At 38.3% G+C, this 21,235-nt stretch overlaps 1 protein-coding gene across 2 annotated transcripts in view; it reads right to left on the bottom strand.

Moving 5' to 3' along the window:
- Positions 1-21,235, bottom strand: part of CASC1 (cancer susceptibility 1) — a 67,517-nt gene that overhangs the window by 18,541 nt on the left and 27,741 nt on the right. For both annotated transcript variants that reach the window (XM_030804501.1, XM_030804500.1), the window contains 2 exons: positions 20,945-21,048; positions 18,322-18,631 (listed from right to left, as the gene is read on the bottom strand). In XM_030804501.1, the coding sequence (XP_030660361.1) occupies positions 18,322-18,631; positions 20,945-21,048 (414 nt within the window). The remainder of the gene's footprint in view (positions 1-18,321; positions 18,632-20,944; positions 21,049-21,235) is intronic.

Here is a 21,235-nt window from a genome sequence, read left to right as displayed (position 1 = left end):
CTAGGAATTCAGACTTTCTCAACAGAACTTTTCCCTTGATAAACACGAGTACTTCACCTCAGCATGCAACAACAGGAATTTATCAGTTTCTACATTACTATATCATGAAGAGGATATTCTTGCATATAACACATTGCCTTTACATAAGTGAATTTTAAAAAAAATTGTACTACTCTTTAGCTCAATTGACTCTTTTTTGAAGTTAGACTTCTAGAAGGATGCAGTGAATCAACTTACATTCTAGCACAAGCTCCTTAATTTTGATAACTAGTCTAGAATGTATTCCTGTAATTGCAACAGTATCATCAGAATGTGCTCCCGCACAAAAACTTCAAATCTCATTTGCTGACAATACAGGTATAAGGTATAAGCTTTATATATAATAATAATAATAAACTCCTTGTGTTTGTTGGCAATGAAGCCGAAAAAATACTTCTTTATTCCTATTTTCATCATGTTTTGTATCTGGTAATGAAGGTCCTCTTTCATCATAATTCTTTTACAAAATTGGGTGTTTTCCAAGTATTTTTTTCTTCTAGGTAAACTTTAATAGTATTTTGTCAAGTCTCAAAAACTGACAACCGGAATTTTTACTTCAGTTGTATTAAATTTATAGACATAATAGATTTAGAGTAAATAACAATTTCTAAAAGATGTTTGCTTGGAAATGTTGACACAATAAGAATCAGAGAACGTAGCTAAAGTATAACTTTTCAATGATATCTTCGCTCAGTGTATATAAGAACTGGCTTATAACATGAAAGAATGTCATGGGACACTAGCAAATAATTTTCATTGCAACTTGATAAATGCACAGATATTATAACATAGAAATTCCTTAGTATATGAGCAATTTGAATTTGATATAAAAACATAACCTATCATTAATAGGTGGATTAATAAAAACAGAATATAGATTCCAGAAATAGATCATAGGATCCACTTGAAAATTTAGCATATGGCATTTCAGATCAATGGAAAAAGCCTAGGTTTATATGGTATGTGTTTTGAGACAGCTGGCTAAGATTTGCAATAAAATAAATTTAGATTCATTCTTCTCACTTTACACTAAAATAAATTCCAGATGGATATGATTTAAATGTAAAAACAAAACTAAACCAATCAAAAGCTACAAAAACCATTAAAGTATTGAAGAGAATATATGAAACTGATGCCAACAATTATTAATGAAGTAAATGATCTTGATAATATCTGCAAAATGTCAGCACTGAACACTTTACAAGTTTGATAGAATGTCTTGAATTTTATTTATGTATCAACAGAAGATCTATGCAAAAGAAATTCATTGATCTGAAATATACTTTTTCATCAAAAGATAATTTAAATTTTACTATAACTCAAAATAAATTGTTGGAACTGATTCTTGATAAGGAATTGAAAATGAATTTTGAAAATACAGCATTAAGAATAATTATCCTGAGTCTACTGGTCTCATTCATTCCAGTGGCTTTAAATACTATCTATAGACCAATGGTCCCCAAATATAAGCTAGTGATGCTCTGTAGGTCACACACATTATACTCCTTGACTCCAGAAGTTCAGAACACAACCTGCACACGAACATGTACATGGCAACTGTGTCTGACTTTCCTCTGAACTCCAGGTTCACATTTGCCTACCTGTCATTTCCACTTGCATCCCCCAAACTTACCATGACCCAAACAGAACTCTTTGTTTCACAGCCACTCTCAACTGTTTCAGTCTATTCTTGTTCATCTCTGTAAACTGTACCACCATATGCCTCATTTCTCAAAATAAAAACTCAGTAAGATATATTTTACCTCCCAAACATCTCCCAAACATATTCATCTTTCTATAACTCTTACTGCAACCTCTGTCCGAACCACCATGACTTCTTATTACTTGCCAGTACTATTTAACTAGATACTGTGCTTTTATTCTGGCCCCTCACAATTTGTTCTCTATATAGTAGCCGGAATAACCTTTCAGGGCCTTACATCACATCATGTCACACTCCTTCCTACTTACCACCCTCTAATGGCTCCCCACTGCATTTACAATAAAAGCCTAAATTCTCACTCTGGCTTGCAAAGCCTGACTTTATCTGGCTTCTGCCTCCCTTTCCAACTTTATTACATACTACTTTGCTTCTTGCCCATCATACATCAGTTGCTGGCCTTCCTTCTCACTTCTGTTTTATGACTTCTGCAATAATTGTGCCTGAAGACTATTTTTACCTTCATTATTTTATAGCTGATTTCTTCTTGTCATCTGGGTCTCATCTAAAACCCCATCAAACAGGCCCTCCCTAACTACCCAATGTAAAGTCACTCCCAGTTTAATCCTGTTTAATTCGGTGCATGAATGATTACTATATGGTATTTTTTACTTTTTCTTATTTATTGTTGATTTCTCCTAATTTGTATGTAAATTACAAGAGAAGGAGCCTTATTTGTCCTTTGGCCATCCTCCCCTAAGGGCCAGAATGGTGCCTACCACATAGAGGCACCATTCTGGCCCTTAGGGGAGGATGGCCAAAGGACAAATAAGGCTCCTTCTCTCGTAATTGATAAATATTCAGTAAGTGAGTAAGGAAATGAGAACAACTCCCAGGGCATGACCTGGAAATGCACTGAAAACGTACATTTGTGGCAGGTTAAAGGTTGTTGAATGTTAAGGAGCGCTGATGCTAGGTTTTTTATATAACCTATTCCCATGGATTTTTAATTTATCCATGATGATCACAAAACATCCCAAATTACTAAGGCTATTTCATGTCTCCATACTTTTCCCTCTGACCGGAATAACTTCCTTTCTTTCCTATCTAAACTTCTCCATGCTACACCAAAAGATTCAGCTCATGTTACCTCATGAGAGAAGACTTCCAATCTGTTCATTTGTTTTTATTTTGAGTTTATTTTGATATTTTGATTTTTTTTTTCTGAGATGGAGTTTCACTCTTATTGCCAAGGCTGGAGTGCAATGGCGCGATCTCGGCTCACTACAACCTCCACCTCCCAGGTTCAAGTGATTCTCCTGCCTCAGCCTCCTGAGTGGCTGGGATTACAGGCACCCACCACCACACCTGGCTAATTTTGTATTTTTAGTAGAGATGGGTTTTCTCCATGTTGGTCAGGCTGGTCTCAAACTCCCGACCTCAGGTGATGCCCCTGCCCCAGCCTCCCAAAGTGCTGGGATTATAGGCATAAGCCACCACGCCCAGACTATTTTGATCTCTTAACCCCCATGTAGAATCTCTCTCATTGCACATATTAGAATATATGGTAACTCTGACTCTTCTAATCCACAAGATTGTTAGCTCATTAAAAAAAAGATCGTGTTGAATCCCTTATCAATAGCAGGTATTTAGTAAATGTTTGACAAATAACATATACATTACATATATAAAATATTTATGTTAAATCCTGTATACGTTTGCTTAAACTATCTTAAAGCCAGAGACTACTTTAACTTTTAAAAGTTCAAAGACCCACATACTATAATGCATGCCCCTTAGATCACTAATGTAGTTCTGAAGGTAATTCTCATTAGAAAAAAAATTTCTCACAAATGTGCTACACTTAAATTAGGCTTTTCTAAAAAGTTTGCATGATATAGTAATTACGAAGACAGTATTACCCAATACCTATAATATTAGTATTACACATTTAAATGAACTAAAATGTGGTATTAAGAGCCCTCTAGTGGCAAACTTCTTGCTGCACTCATGAAAAGGAAAACAATGTGTACATCTAATGTAAGAGATTTAATTTTTTAAATGACCAAAATACTAAATACTTGTTATTTGTGATTATCTAACATATCAAACATAACTCATATGTTGTGGGCCATAATTGCCTGCATTATTATATCATACTTGCCTTGCATCAGTCTCTAAAGTCATTATAAAGATATAAAAAATGTAAGATTTATAATAAAATATGCCAACCTAAAATTGTGAGGTAAGCAGTTTACCACCAACCAAAAAAAAAAAAAGCTGGAAAAACAGATAATTTTTTTCTCTAAATCCAAAACATAGTTAAGTTTGCCTACTGATCTTACATGTAGTCCCTAATTTACACACATACACACAGAAGTTGAGTATCATGAATTTATATGGCAGTTTAAAACATTTAGAATACATTTTGTCACACACACACAAATTGTGTTACGAATGAAATTTAGGGTTATGTTAGTTCTCTTGTAGCCGTGATTATATAGGAATACAAACTTAACTTTACACTGTCTGTAAATACTGCTTCAAACGCACACTGAGTTCCAACTGGAATGGGAGGAGCACACCTTTCCTAAGGCTGAAGTAGTGACAGCAAGAGTCTTCCTATCACCACATACGATGCCGGATCACTAAAGGGGTGGAGGATCAGAACTGCAGAGGAGAGAGTCCCAAGAATCCCCAGTGACCAGCTTGCAGAATCCGTAAAGGTAGCAGAAGTGATCTCCAGCACACCCAACTGTAATGAAGAGGATCTTAAGTATCTCTCAAAAGGCAGGATAACTTTGAGGAGGATAGTGGTTGAATTCCCCAATTTATGAAGGCTGCTCACAACAAATTCAGACTCAAGTTAGGGTCTGCTTTTCATCACTTAACATCCATTCATTCACTTCTTCCTTCCTTCATTCAATAAACATTCATTGAGCCCTTATCATGAGCTCTATGCTCTCTGCCTAAATATGAAGTCTATGAAGAAATTCTTGCCCTCAAGATCATAATTTAGTGTTTAAGGCAAGAATTATAATAATTAAACAGAATGACAAGAGCATAGTGGAGAGGCATCTAATTTAATCTGAGTAGACGGAGGATTCTCTGGAGGTAAAATTTAAGGTAAGTTGAATGAAGACAAGTAGAAGTTAGGTACAGGGATTAGCGTGATGGGAGGAAGGGAATTTCACCTCAGCACAGAGGCTTATCATGAACTTTCCCCCTTTAAAGCCAAAATGGGAAATAAATTGTTTCACTTCCTATGAGGAAAGTATTGCGTGTTCAGTACTTATTTATTGAAAATTCAAATACAACAGAGTATAGAGAGTAAAAAAAATCACTGATAATATACCACCATCCCATCCTTCTCACGTTCTTTCCCCCACCACCAAAAGACAGCCACTCTTTGGTAAAGAGGCCTCTAGATTTTTTTCTGTGCATTCAAAAAAACAGAATCATATTGATAATAGAGTTTTAACTTTAAAAAAAAAAATAACAATACAGCCTAGGGATCTTTCCATAGAAAAGTATGTAAAATCAGTGTCATTTTAAATGATAAAATATCCAAATATCCAAACAAAGTAGTGTTGTTTGGATATTTTACAATTATTTTAATTTGTGGACTGTTTCTGCTGCTATAAAAAAGCTTCAATGAACATCTTGGCACAATCATTTTTATTTATGGTGTCCTATTATTTTCTAATAATTAATTACTATAAGTGAAATCACTAATCATAGGCATGTTTACATGGTGCCCAATAAGGACTGTACAGATTTACACTTCTAGTAACAGTATGTGAAGACGCCTGCCTGCTCCATCTGATAAGAAAACAAATGACATTTTTTTTCTAATTTGATTACTTCTTTGGTTCAGTACATTTTTGTATTTTTATTGGCTAGTTGTATTTCTTTTCTCGGTTGCCTGCTCATGTCCTTTGCTTAATTTTATATTAAGAAATTGTCTTCTCACTGATGTGTACAAATTCTTTATATTAGGGTATAACCCTTTGTCATGTATGTTGAAATATTTTTCTTAGTCTGTTATTTGCCTTTCAGCTTTGTTTATAATGAGGTTTATGGGGCTACACAAATATTTGAATCCAAACTCTTTTTCATTCATGCTTTATGGTTTTGATGCACTGATAAGTAAGAAAGGTCTTCTCAGTAAAGATAATAAAATGTTTCCTATATTCTCGTCAAATACTTTCATTATTTTTATAATTTTTGAATAGTTTAGTTTGTTTTTATATTTAAAACTATGTGTTTTTTTTTTTCTTAGTCTTTAGGGTAAAGTGAGAATCAAAATTTATTGTAAATCTTAGTCAACTGCCCCAGCACCAATTATTATATCAAACTCATCCTGTCCATTCTCGACTTCTAGAGTTTCTTTTATATAGATATTACACTCCTATTTCTATCCATCATCTCCCATTCTTCTCCCCTAACAAATCCCATCAAATTATCTCTGTCTTCCTCTTTTGAGCTGCTGATTGTCTTTATAAATCTAGTGGGTTTTGCTCCCTGCAGTCTACTCACACTTACAAAAGGTGGTTTACACTGTTCAGAATCTGTGGCACGTATAGGCCCATCTGACAAGTAGTTTTGCGTTGGGGGATTCTTCACTCTAGGCAGTCACCCACCACCCTTCCCCCTTCAGCACGGAAGATGGCTTCCCCCTCCTGCCCTGGCACAGCTCATCAATACTATGGGGTTCTTCTGCTTCTGTGGAAATCATACACACTTCAGCATTATTCATATTAGCATTTTCAGAATGCTGTGGGGTTTTCAGCAGAAGGATAGAGCACAGATACATAAGCATAAGCGTCTACACATGTGTCTGTTGGGTGGTGGTGAGATATGTTCCTGCAAATGAGGGTGCTGAGTCAATGTTACTCTCACTTTCCAGGCAATCACCTGTCTCTTTCTAAATCCCATGAATATAAATCCTCCAGCCAGGTTCCTGTATCTACCATTCACACAATTCTTACCATTCACAGACTCTGGACAAGTTTTCATTGCCTTTTATAAAGTAAAATTATTTCTGCCATATCACTAATTGCCTGCTGATCTTTACTGGAGGTTTCTTGGACTATGTATTTGATTTTATTTTTGTTTTTAAGACAGGGTCCCGCTCTCTTGCCTAGGCTTGAGTGCAGTGGCATGATCACTGCCCACTGCAGCCTCGACCTCCTGGGCTCAGGCAATCCTCTCACCTCAGGGTTCCTGGTAACTTGAACTATAGGCGCATGCCACCACATCCGGCTACTTTTTTTGATTTTTAGTACAGATGAGGTCTCACTATGTTGCTCAGGCTGGTCTTGAACACCTGAGCCCAAGGGATCCTCTTGTTTAGGCCTTGAGCCACTGCACCCAGCCTAGACTATGTATTTGAACATAGCCTCAAATTTGATAAAATGTGCATCTTACCATTCATTATAATGGTTTTCCTTGGCGTACTTTTTTTTTTTTTTTTTTTTTGAGACAGAGTCTCACTCTGTCGCCCAGGCTAGAGTGCAGTGGCGTGATCGCAGCTCACTGCAACCTCTGCCTCCCAGGTTCAAGTGATTCTCATGCCTCAGCCTCCTGAGCAGTTGGGATTATAGGCACATGCCACCATGCCCAGCTAATTTTTGTATTTTTAATAGAGACAGGGTTTCACCATGTTGGCCAGGCTGATCTCAAACTCCTGACCTCAGGTGACCCACCTGCCTCAGCCTCCCAAAGTGGAGGGAGTAGGGCAACCAATGAGTAGGGCTGAGATCTTGCCCCAGGCTACAAGCCTCCCCGCTAAGAAAGCAAACAGGGCTTTTGCTGCCCTGCCCTCTCCGCCACCCTCTGTGGCTTCTGTACTTGTATCTGTACTTCCCATTTCCCACCGCCCCCCATCCCCTGTTCCCGGATCCTGCCCAGGAAAATTTGTGCTTGGTGGAAATTATTGCAAAGTTCAGCTAGAAGTTTCCTTCTCCCTGTGGTCCTTCCCCAATTCCACTGGCAGCTCTCCCCAAGGACCCCTGTGAGATAAAGTCAGAAATGGCTTCCCTGGAGACCAGGGCATTGAGCCACCACACCCGGCCTCCTTGGTGTACTTTTGTGGCACTTTCAACATCATCATTTGCATATCTTTATTCATCATTATAACCTAAAATGGTTCAATGTAACATTAAATAATAACAAAAACTGGATGAAGTTAAAACTCACTGGTGGCCGGGCGCGGTGGCTCACGCTTGTAATCCCAGCACTTTGGGAGGCCGAGGCGGGCGGATCACGAGGTCAGGAGATCGAGACCACGGTGAAACTCCGTCTCTACTAAAAATACAAAAAAATTAGCCGGGCGTGGTGGCGGGCGCCTGTAGTCCCAGCTACTCAGAGAGGCTGAGGAAGGAGAATGGCGTGAACCCAGGAGGCGGAGCTTGCAGTGAGCCGAGATCGCGCCACTGCACTCCAACCTGGGTGACAGAGCGAGACTCTGTCTCAAAAAAAAAACAAACAACAAAAACTCATTGGTAAGGGCCATTCAAACTAAGAGAAGCTTAGCTCGGTACTTCCAGGCCCACTAGCTGTCTACAGTAATTGATGACAAATATTGAGAAGAAGATATAAATTCACTATTCAGTCAGTATTGTAGTAGATTCATATGCTTATATATTTAATATGAAAGTATTGCCAGACTTGCAGGAAAAATGGCAGATACGAGGCAGGGCTAACTTGAAGCTCCCACTTGGACAGACAGAATAGGGTATGGAGACTCACGTTATGAACTTTTGCTCCAAGAACTACTGCAGGAACACACCAGGAAAACTGAAATAATTCAGACTCTGAAAGAAGCACTTGCCACTGCAAACTCCATGAGACAGCCAAAATACTGTGAGTGTCCAAAGTGTGAGGGGGGATAATCCGCCTCCAAACACACATCCTCACTGGGGAACCTGAAAATCCACATCATGGGAGAAGGATTTAACCTTACCTAGAACTGAAATGGATTTAGAAAGCCGAATGAAATATAAAAGTAGAAGAAGCAGTGGGAAGAGCCCTGTAGGCGCTCCTGGTCTCCAGGGAAGCCATTTCTGACTTTATCTCACAGGGTCCTTGGGGAGAGCTGCCAGTGGAATTGGGGAAGGACCACAGGGAGAAGGAAACTTCTAGCTGAACTTTGCAATAATTTCCACCAAGCACAAATTTTCCTGGGCAGGATCCGGGAACAGGGGATGGGGGGTGGTGGGAAATGGGAAGTACACATACAAGTACAGAAGCCACAGAGGGTGGTGGAGAGGGCAGGGCAGCAAAAGCCCTGTTTGCTTTCTTAGCGGGGAGGCTTGTAGCCTGGGGCAAGATCTCAGCCCTACTCATTGGTTGCCCGGATATAAACTCAGTGCTGTTGGTGGTGCACGGTGGGAGCGAGACTGGCCTTGATGGATGTGTAGGAGCTGGGTGAGGCCCATCACTGCTGTCTTTCCCTCACCTCTCTGGCAGCCTGTATGACACAGCAGAGGCAGCCATAATCCCCCTGGGAGCATAATTCCACTGGCCTGAGAAGCATACCCCCATCCCCCAGAGCAGCCATAGCAACCCCTGCCCAAGGAGAGTCAGAGCCCAGACATGCCTATACCTGCCTCCACCTGATGGTCTTTCTTTGCCTACCCTGACAGCCAAAGGCAAAAGACATAATCTCTTGGGAGCTCTATGGCCCCATCCATCACCTGAGAAACCTGAATACTTATCCAGGTTACCTTAGGGCAAGCTTGTATCCTCCCACACTACCGCAGCTGATGCCCTCTTGAAAGCGCCACCTCCTGGCTGGAGGCCAACGAACAGCCAGCGTTTGAGAAAACCAGTGCCCTAAACAAAACTACAACCAAGAACCCTCACAGAGTCCACTTCATTCCCCTGCTACCTCCACTAGAGCAGGTTCTGGTATCCACAGTTGAGAGCCCTGAAGATGAATCACATTACAGGACTCTTTGCAGACACTCCGCAATACCAACCTGGAGTGCAGTAGCTCCAGTGGGTGGCTAGACCCAGAAAAGTAATAATAATAACTGCAGTCTGGCTCTCAGGAAGCCTCATCTGTGGGGGAAGGGGGAGAGCACATCAAGGGATCACCCTGTGGGACAAACGAGTCTGAAAAGCAGCCCTTGAGCCCCAGATCTTTCCTCTCATATGGTCTACCCAAGTGAGTAGGAACCAGAAAAACAATTCTGGTAATATGAAAAGGCAAGGTTCTTTAACACCCCCAAAAGCTCACCAGCAGTAGATCCAAACCAAGAAAAAAATCTCTGAATTGCCACAAAAAGAATTCAGAAGGCCGATTATTAGGCTACTCAAGGAGTCATCAGAGGTGAAAACCAACTTAAAGAAATTGTAAAAACGATACAGCGATGGATAAAAAAATCTCCAGAGAAATAGATGGAATAAATAAAAAACAATCACAACTTCTGGAAAAGAATGACACACTTAGAGAAATGCAAAATACACTGGAAAGTTTTCAACAATAGAACTAAACAAATGGAAGAAAGAACTTCAAAGCTTGGAGACAAGGCTTTTGAATTATTAACTCAATCCAACAAAGACAAAGAAAAAAAATTTTTAAAAATGAACAAAGCCTCCAAGAAGTCTGGGATTATGTAAACAACCAAATCAAAGAATAACTGGTGTTCCCAAGGAAGAAGAGAAATCTAAAAGCTCAGAAAATATATTTGAAAGAATAATCAAGGAAAACTTCCCTGGTTTTTGCCAGAAATCTAGATATCCAAACACAAGAAGCTCAAATAATGCCTGGGAAATTTATCGTAAAAAGATAATCACCTAGGCACACAGTCATCAGGTTATCTAAAGTCAAGACAAAGGAAAAAATCTTAAGAAATCTGAGGCAAACACTGCATGCTCTCACTCATAGGTGGGAATTGAACAATGAGAACTCATGGACACAGGAAGGGGAACATCACACTCCGGGGACTGTTGTGGGGTGGGGGGAGGGGGGAGGGACAGCATTAGGAGATACACCTAATGCTAAATGAGGAGTTAATGGGTGCAGGAAATCAACATGGCACATGGATACATATGTAACAAACTTGCACATTGTGCACATGTACCCTAAAACCTAAATTAAAAAAAAAAAAAAAAGAAATCTGAGGCAAAAGATTAAAAGCAGATTTCTCAGCTGAAACCCTACATGCTAGAAGGGATTGGGGCCCTATCTTTAGCCTCCTTAAACAAAATAATTATCAGCCAAGAATTTTTTATCCAGCAAAACTAAGCTTCAAAAATGAAGGAAAGATAAAGTCTTTTTCAGACAAACAAATGCTAAGAGGATTTACCACTAAGTCAGCACTACAAGAATTGCTAAAAGGAGTTATAAATCTTGAAACAAAACCTCAAAATATACCAAAATAGAACCTCCTTAAAGCATAAATCTCACAGGGCCTATAAAAACAATAACACAATGTAAAAACCAAACAAACAAAATATATTTAGGCAACAACTAGCACAATGAATAGAATAGTACCTCACATCTCAATACTAACATTGGATGTAAATGGCCTAAATGCTCCACTTAAAAGATACGGAACCACAGAATGGATAAGAATTCACCAACCAAGAACCTGTTGTCTCCAAGAGACTCACCTAACACATAAAGAGTCACATAAACTTAAAGTAAAGAGGTGGAAAAAGACATTCCATGCAAATGGACACCAAAAGCAAGCAGGAGTAGCTGTTCTTATATCAGATAAAACAGACTATAAACAACAGTAGTTTAAAAAGACAAAGAGGGATACTACATAATGATAAAAGGTCTAGTCCAACAGGAAAATATTACAATCCTAAATATATATGCACCTAACACTGGAGTTCCCAAATTTATAAAACAATTACTACTAGACCCAAGAAATGAGATAGACGGCAACACAATAATAGTGGGGGACTCCAACACTGACAGCACTAGACAGGTCATCAAGACAGAAAATGGAAAAAAAAAAAAACAAACTACACCCTAGAACAAATGGACTTAACACATATTTACACAACACTCTACTCAACCACTGCAGAACATACATTCTATTATTCATCAGCTCAAGGAACATTATCCAAGATATACCATATGAGAGGCCACAAAACAAGTCTCAATAAATTTAAGAAAATCGGGCCAGGCACAGTGGCTCATACCTGTAATCCCAGCAGTTTTGGAGGCCAAGACTGGCGGATCACCTTAGATCAGGAGTTGGAGACCAGCTGGGCCAAATGGTGCAACTCTGTCTCTACTAAAAATACAAAAAATGGCTGAGCATGGTGGCATTTGCCCATAATCCCAGCTACCCAGGAGGCTGAAGCAGGAGAATCACTGGAACCCAGGAGGCAGAGACTGCAGTGAGCCGAGATCACGCCACTGCACTCCAGCCTGGCGACAGAGTAAGACTCGGTCTCAAATAAATAAATTTAAGAAAATCAAAATTATATTCAGTATTCTCTCAGACCACAGGGAATAAAATTGGAAATCAACTTTAAAAGGAACCCTCAAAACCATGCAAGTACATGAAAATTAAATAATCTGCTCCTAAACACTCATTGGGTCAACAATGAAATCAAAATTTCAAAGAAATTTAAAAATTCTTTGAACTGAACGATAATAGTGACAAAACCTATCAAAATCTCTGGGATACAGCAAAAGTGATGCTAAGAGGAAAAATTCATGGTATTAAATACCTAAATCAAAAACTCTGAAAGAGCACAAATAGATAATCTGAAGACACACCTCAAGGAACTAGAGAAAAAAGAACAAACCAAACCCAAACAAAGCAGAAGAAAAGAAATAGCTAAGATCAGAGCAGAACTAAATGAAATTGAAACAAAAAAAAAAATTCAAAAGATAAACGAGATAAAAATCTGGTTTTTTGAAAAGATAAACAAAATCGACAGACCATTAGTGAGATTAACCAAGAAAAGAAGAGAGAAGATTCAAATAAACTCAATTAGAAACAAAATGAGAGATACTACAATTGATAGCACAGAAATACAAAAGATCATTCAAGGCTACTATGAACACCTTTATGCACACAAACCAGAAAACTTAAAGGAGATGAATAGATTCCTGGAAATATACAACTCTCCCAGATTAAAACAGAAATAAATAGAAGCTCTGAACAGATCAATGGCAAGCAGCAAGACTGAAATGGTAATTAAAAAAAAATTGCCAATAAAAAAAAAGTCCAGAACCAGATGGATTCACAGCTGAATTCTATCAGGCATTCAAAGAAAAACTGGTACCAATCCTATTGACACTATTCCAAAAGACAGAGAAAGAGAGAATCCTTCCTAAATCATTCCATGGAACCAGTATCACCCTAATACCAAAACCAGGAAAGGGTATAACAAGAAAGGAAACTACAGATCAATATCCCTAATGAACATAGATGTAAAAATCCTCAGCAAAATATTAGCTAACTGAATCCAAAAGCATATCAAAAAGATAATTCATGCAGCCATAAAAAAGGATGAGTTCATATCCTTTGCAGGGACATGGATGAAGCTGGAAAACATCGTTCTCAGCAAACTAACACAAGAACAGAAAACCAAACACTGCATGTTCTCACTCATAAGTGGGAGTTGAATGATGAGAACACATGGACACAGGGAGGGGAACATCACACACTGGGGCCTGTCGGGGGATGGGGGGATAGGGGAAGGATAGCATTAGGAGAAATACCTAATGTAGATGACAGGTTGATGGGTGCAGCAAACTACCATGTCACGTGTAACATGACATGTTACTATGTAACAAACCTGCACATTCTGCACATGTATCCCAGAACTTAAAGTATATAATAATGAATAAATTTTTTTAAAAAGATAATTCACCATGATCAAGTGGGTTTCATACCATGGATGCAGAAATGGTTTAACATGTGGAAGTCAATAAATGTGATATACCACATAGAATTAAAAACAAAGCATCTGACAAAATCCAGCATCTCTTTATGATTACAACTCTCAGCAAAATCGGCATAGAATGGAAATGCCTTAAGCTAATAAAAGCCATCTGTGACAAACCCACAGCCAACATTATACTGAATAGGGAAACACTGAAAGCATTACCCCTGAGAACTGGAACAAGACAAGGATGCCCACTTTCACCACTTCTATTCAACATAGTACTGGAAGTCCTAGCCAGAGCAATCAGACAAGATAAAAAAATGAAGGGCATCCAAATCAGTAAAGGGGATGTCAAACTCTCAGTTTGCTGATGATATGATTGTACACCTAGAAAACCCTAAAGACACATCCTAAAAGCTCCTAGATATGATAAATGATTTCAGTAAAGTTTCAGCATACAAAATCAACGTACACAAATCAGTAGCACTGCTATACACCAACAGTGACCAAGCTGAGAATCAAATCAAGAACTCGGCCCCTTTTACAGTAGTTGCAAAAATAAATAAAAGATAAAATACATAGGAATGTACCTAACCAAGGAGCTGAAAGACCTCTACAAGGAAAACTACAAAACACTGCTGAAAGAAATCACAGATGTCACAAACAAATGGAAATACATCCCATGCTCATGGATGGGTAGAATCACATTGTGAAAATGACCATACTGCCAAAACCAATCCACAAATTCAATGCAATTCCCATCAAAATACCATCATAATCATTCTTCACGGAACTAGAAAAAAAAAATCCTAAAATTCATATGAAACCAAAAAAGAGCCCACATAGCCAAACCAAGACTAAGCAAAAAGAACAAATCTGGAGGCACTGCATTACCTGACTTCAAACTATACTATTAAGCTATAGTCACCAAAACAGCATGGTACTGGTATAAAAATAGGCATATAGACCAATGGAACAGAATAGAGAACCTGGAAATAAAGGCAAATACTTACAGTCAACTGATCTTTGACAAAGCAAACAAAAACAAAGTGGGGGAAAGGACACCCGATTGAACAAATGGTGCTGGAATAATGGGCAAGCCATGTATAGAAGAATGAAACTGAATCCTCATCTCTCACCTTATACAAAAATCAACTCCATATGAATCAAAGACTTAAATCTAAGACCTGAAACCATAAAAATTATAGAAAATAACATTGGAGCAACCCTTCTAGACATTGGCTTAGGCAAAGACTTCATGAAAAACAGCCCAAAAGCAAATGCAAAAACAACAATGACAAATAGATGATACCTAAACTAAAAAGCTTCTGCACAGCAAAAGAAATAATCAGCAAACAGACAACCCACAGGCAGGAGAAAATCTTCACAATCTATGCATCTAACAAAGATTATTAGATGCAGAATATCCACAATCTATAAGGAACTCAAACAAATCAGCAAGAAAATAATAATCCCGTCAAAAAGTGGGCTAAGGACCTGAACAGACAATTCTCAAAAGAAGATATACAAATCGCCAAGAAACATAAGAAAAAATGCTCAACATTACTAATTATTAAGGAAATCCAAAACCACAATGTGATACTACCTCACTCCTGCAAAAATGGCCATAATTGGCACGGTGCGGTGGCTCACGCCTGTTATCCCAGCACTTTGGGAGGCCAAGGCAGGTGGACCATGAGGTCAGGAGATCGAGACCATCCTGGCTAACATGGTGAAAGCCTGTATCTACTAAAAATACAAAAAATTAGCCAGGCGTGGTGGCACGTACCTGTAATCCCAGCTACTTGGGAGTCTGAGGCAAGAGAATTGCTTGAACCTGGGAGGCAGAGGTTGCAGTGAGCTGAGATCATGCCACTGCTCTCCAGCCTGAGTGACAGAGTGAGACTCTGTCTCAAAAAAAGAAAAAAAAAAGGCCATAATTTAAAAATCAAAAAATAATAGATGTTTGAGTGGATGTGGTGAAAAGAGAACACTTTTACATTGATGGTGGGAATGTAAACTAATACATTCCTGAAAAAACTAAAAGTAGATCTACCATTTGATCCAGCAATCCCAGTACTGGGTATCTGCCCAGAGGAAAATAAGTCATATGAAAAGGACACTTGCACATGCATGTTTATAGCAGGACAATTTGCAATTGCAAAAACATGCAACCAGCCCAAATGCCCAGCAATCAACAAGTGGATAAAGAAAATGAGGTATATGTGTACCATGGAATAGCACTCAGCCATAAAAAAGAACGAAATAATGGCATTTGCAGCAACCTGGATGGAACTGGAGACCATTATTGTAAGTGAAGTAACCCAGGAATAGAAAACCAAACATCACATGTTCTCACTTATAAGTGGGAGCTAAGCTATGAGGACGCAAATGCGTAAGAATGATACAATGGACTTTGGGGACTCAAGGGAAGGGTGGGAGGGGGATGAGGGATAAAAGACTACACAATGGGTATGGTGTCCACTGCTCGGGTAATGGGGGCACCAAAATCTTAGAAATCACCACTGAAGAACTTATCCATGTAACCAAATGCCACTTGTTCCCCAAAAACTTTCTGAAATAAAAAAGAAAAACAAAACTACTACCAAAATTAACAGAACTGTAATGAATTATTACTATATGAGGCCACTTTGAGATAGATGCATAAGAAAAAATTGCTTTAGCCATGTAAATGCAAGTAATAGTTCAAATTATATGGTTTCAAATTATTATTTCACAATTTTAAAATCAATAACATGAAATTCTTATGTAAAATACTGATAGATTGTTTTCAGGAATATAAAATCACAAATCTTCCCTAATTTTATTTTAGGTTAATGGGGTTTAATTTTGTGTTTTACTCCATATTGAAACAATGATAAGTCCAAGACCTATTTACCCATTCTTTTTTTTCCCCCTTGGAAATGAGTTTGTCATGTCTAATCACATCTTATTAGCTAAAGTAAGTCACATGGTCATGCCTAGCTTCAACGTGAAAAGGAATATAATCCTTCCATATTCCAGGAAAGGGAAGAGAACTGGAAATACTATTGTCTCTAGTAAAGCTTCTAAATTACCTGAGTTCACATGAAATTTTTATTTTAAAAACTATCTTATTGCCCAAAAAACATTTAAACAGAAACGACAAATTTTTAAAGAGAAATAAATCACTCATTTCCCTCCTCTCTAAAATATCAGCTATGCACAGATTTCTGGGTTCTCATTTCTTATGCCTTTAAAATTTTCACGTGCTTTTCATTAGAGTCTAAATACAATTTTTTTATACTTAGCATTATGTCATATCCATTTTTCTACATTGCTAGAGTCTTCATAATTTTTTTTTTTTTTTTTGAGACAAAGTCTCACTCTGTCACTCAGGCTGAAGTGCAATGGCACGATCTCGGCTCACTGCAACCGGTTGAAGCAATTATCTTGTCTCAGCCTCCCAAGTAGCTGGGATTACAGGTATACACCACCACGCCCGGCTAATTTTCTGTATTTTTAGTAGAGACAGGGTTTCACCATGTTGGCCAGGCTGGTCTCGAACTCCTGACCTCAACGTGCTGGGATTACAGGCATGAGCCACCATGCCCGGCCTATAATTTTTGATACTAGTGTAATATTTTAAATTGAATTCTTAATAAATCACGTGTTCTTAGAGTATGTAATAATTCCTATTCTGATTTTAAATTTGTATTCAATCTAATCCTTAATCCTTTCCTGTGTTTAAAGAAAATAAATCAATAAACCAATACACTTCATGTCTTAAGCACTTGTCAGAAAACTTGAGATTTTTTGGTCCCTCATAACATGCAAATAGGCTATTAAACAAAGAATCTGCTTAGCTCTGAGAAGGTATTACTAAATTCTTAAGAGACATTTTTTTCTAACATAAATAAGTAGCTTGACAATCTTGCCAACAGAAAAAAGAGAAGCAGCTAACTAAAGGAATATGATTATTAAATTGGTCAAAAGCTATATCTAAAGATGTCAAATTTTCAGAGAAGAGTGTAATATTTTAAGAAAATTAATTTTTACTTTATAAAATTATTTCTTACAAAACCAAAAACTGAGGAAGTAACAGGGTAATATAAGATTATTTACTCTAAGTTTCCATTTAATGGCAAGTTCCCTTGAGTTTGAAATATATAATAAATCTACAAAGGCCGGGCGTGGTGGCTCACGCCTGTAATCCCAGCACTTTGGGAGGCTGTGGCTGGTGGATCATGAGGTCAGGAGATCGAGACCATCCTGGCTAACACGGTGAAACCCCATCTCTACTAAAAATACACAAAATTAGCCAGGCGTGGTGGCGGGAGCCTGTAGTCCCAGCTACTTGGGAGGCTGAGGCAGGAGAATGGCGTGAACCTGGGAGGTGGAGCTTGCAGTGAGCCGAGATTGCGCCACTGCACTCCAGCCTGGACCATAGAGCAAGACTCTGTCTCAAAAAATAAATAAATAAATAAATAAATATACAAAAATTAAATGGTATCAAAGCTGCCCAGTTGTGTACCTAATATAAAAATAAGCAATTCCTGTGCTGAACTTTAGGCTATTGAAGCTAGTGGCTCAACTATTAACTGACTATTAATGGAAGGCAAGAAAAAGATACACATTAAAAATTGAGGCACTGGCAAGAAAATAGCTCCCAGACAATTTCTAGTTGTTTAGGAAAAATCTTGAGAATACTTTAAGGTAATCTAATAACACATGTTGCATGAATAAAAAAATGTGTATATTTAAATGTGTCCTACCATTTTCACTTCAATATCACCTTGTTCCTCCTCAACTTTTATTTCTTCCTCCTGAATTAAGTGAGACCCTCTTTCTTGTTGTTTGGACTCTTCTTCGACCTCTTTGCTGATTGCTTTTTCTACATTCTTAATATCTTTGACAAGCTCAGTTACTGCAGAAGTGTGTTCTTTTGATGGTGTTGAAACGAGGTGCAGTGCGGAAACATGATCATAGTGGGTATGCAGGAGTCGTACAGCAATGTCACTTGTTGCTAATATCCTTGGAATCTCAAATCCAATTTGTGTTTCAGAGAATCTGACACTTCTGTGCCTGTTAATAATTAATTACAATAAAAAAGATGAGACCCTAGGAAACTCTAGATCTGTGTCAAATTTATACTTAAGCAGTATTTCTCTTCACTTTAATTTTGCTCCAATTTTGAGTCTGATCATATGTGCTTTCTTTGCAGCATTTGGACCAAGTTGCTGATGCTATCCTTCTCAAAACAGTTTATTGGGATCCATAACCCCACAGTCTTCTCCATCTCTGAAGTTCCTTCTGTCTCCTCTATATGGCCTTCTTCCTAACCATCCCTTCAATGTTGATATTACTCAGTGCTCCATCCTCAGCCCTCTTTCTCCTCTCCCTCAACACACACTCTCTGGATATTGTTACTTATGTGGCCTCAATTACTATCTATACTATCAGGTTTGTAATATGAGCTTTATTTTTCCTAGGGTTGGGTAGGAGTATGATGCATCTCTGAATGGACTTTAAGAGGTCCAAAAATGCCCTTCCACAAGTGCAAGCATCTGTAATTACCTGACATTCGGAAGAATCTATGACTCCCGAAAAGTGAAGAACCATTGGTCTATATGTTGATGACTTCTCAAAATATACCACACCTCAGATTTCTCTCAATGCCTTCAGCCAGTTGCACTTTGATATCTTATAAGTACTTCAAACACAGCCAGTTCAGCACCAAACTCATCATCCTTACAACCCCCACCCCAGTCATCATCAAAATGAAACTTGTTCTGCTTGCACTATTCCTTATCTCGTAAAAGATACCACCTAATTCTCTTCTTAAACCTGGGTAGTGAGTACACAGCTATTCATTTTATTTTTATTCTTTTAAAACTATACAGGGTAATTTCCTTAACTTTTCTGTACTTGACATATTTTACAATGAGAAAGGTTACTATATTGTCTCTGATTAGATGTAAACCAAAAAGTTGGTTTTTTTCTTTTTCATAGCAAATGGAGGGAACTTGGGAAATATTTTGTTCTTCCCTTTTACTAAATATCAAAAATAAAGTCCAGTTTTTTTTAAATGTCACATGGCTAGTCTTTTCAGAGGTAGGACCAGAACACCTAGGCCTTCTAATTTTAATTCTGGTAATTTTTCTCTAAAACTCACTGCTATACTAATGCAAGTAACTTAAAATGTTTAAAGATCAAGCAGCAACCAAGTGATCATGAATTTGCCATCATCACATTCCTCAGAAAGATGTTTGTTGAAAACTATTGGGGAAATAGCACTTAAACATCCAAGAAATAAACATATGAAAACCTATTATTTTTTGCCAGGCGTAGTGGCTCACACCTGTAATCCCAGCACTTCGGGAGGCCGAGACACACAAATCACCTGAGGTCGGGAGTTTGAGACCAGCCTGACTAACATGGAGAAACCACGTCTCTACTAAAAACACAAAATTAGCCAGGCGTGGTGGCGTATGCCTGTAATCCCAGCTACTTGGGAGGATGAGGCAGGAGAATCGCTTGAACACAGGAGGCAGAGGTTGCAGTGAGCCAAGATTGCGCCATTGCACTCCAGCCTGGGCAACAAGAGCAAAACTCCATCTCAAAAAAAACAAAAAGAAAAGAAAACCTATTATTTTTAACAGTTCACAAAGATACATGAAAAAGAAAATCCAGATTGCCATATAGAAAGTACCTATTAGCCAGGCCCAGTGGCTCACGCCTGTAATCCCAGCACTTTGGAAGGCCAAGGCAGGCTGATCACTTGCGGTCAGGAGTTTGAGACCAACCTGACCAACATGGTGGAACCCTGTCTCTACTAAAAATGCAAATAAATTAGCCAGGTGTGGTGGCGCGCACCTGTAATCCCAGCTACTCAGGAGGCGGAGGCACAAAGAATCGCTTGAACCCAGGAGGCAAAGGTTGTAGTGAGCCGAGATCACACCACTGCACTCCAGCCTGGACAACAGAGCAAGACTGTGTCTCAAAAAAAAAAAAGAAAAAGAAAGTACCTACCACTTCTACTTTTTTGGAGGGCAGAGGAGTTAAGTGGGTAAAGAGAAGAGGAAGACCTGGCATTTAATGAGTGTATATTTGTAATAAACACTGTGCTATAACTTTTACATGCACTAATGTTTAATCTTCAATCCAATCCTATTAAGTGACACAATCATCATTTTATTGATGATATACTGAAGCTCAACAAAGTAACTTGTGTAAGAAAATGGCAGGTTTCTGATTCAACCCTTAGTGGGCTAACTTCCTGAAATGGGCTTTTCCAAACACACCATGCTGCTATGCAATAGGCATCTGTCTGGCAATCATGATGTGGCTCAATGTCTTTTTTTCCACCTACAGGGAAAGTATTACCCACAAGGGTACCTTGGATTCTTCTTGAGGTTTGCCCACACATACAGAGTAACGTTTTCATCTTTAATGACTTTTTCCATATTTCCACTGTCCAGATCTGCCAAAGTACTAGCTTGCTGTAAGAGAAAAAGAAAACATTATAAAGGGCCACAGGCCTCATAAATTATACAACTTAGATAAATTACTTTATCACTTATGTGTTGGATTCCCTTTATTAATCACCTAACAGAGTAACTTGGGTAAAAATAAGGTTCAATGAACATGGCAAAGAATTGTTTTAAAAAATTCTCTAAAAGGATGCAA

This window comes from Nomascus leucogenys, chromosome 23, assembly GCF_006542625.1.
Source record: "Nomascus leucogenys isolate Asia chromosome 23, Asia_NLE_v1, whole genome shotgun sequence".
Classification (NCBI taxonomy): Eukaryota; Metazoa; Chordata; class Mammalia; order Primates; family Hylobatidae; genus Nomascus; species Nomascus leucogenys.
Note: the sequence above shows the minus strand (reverse complement) of the source record. Positions and strands in the feature narration are given on the sequence as shown.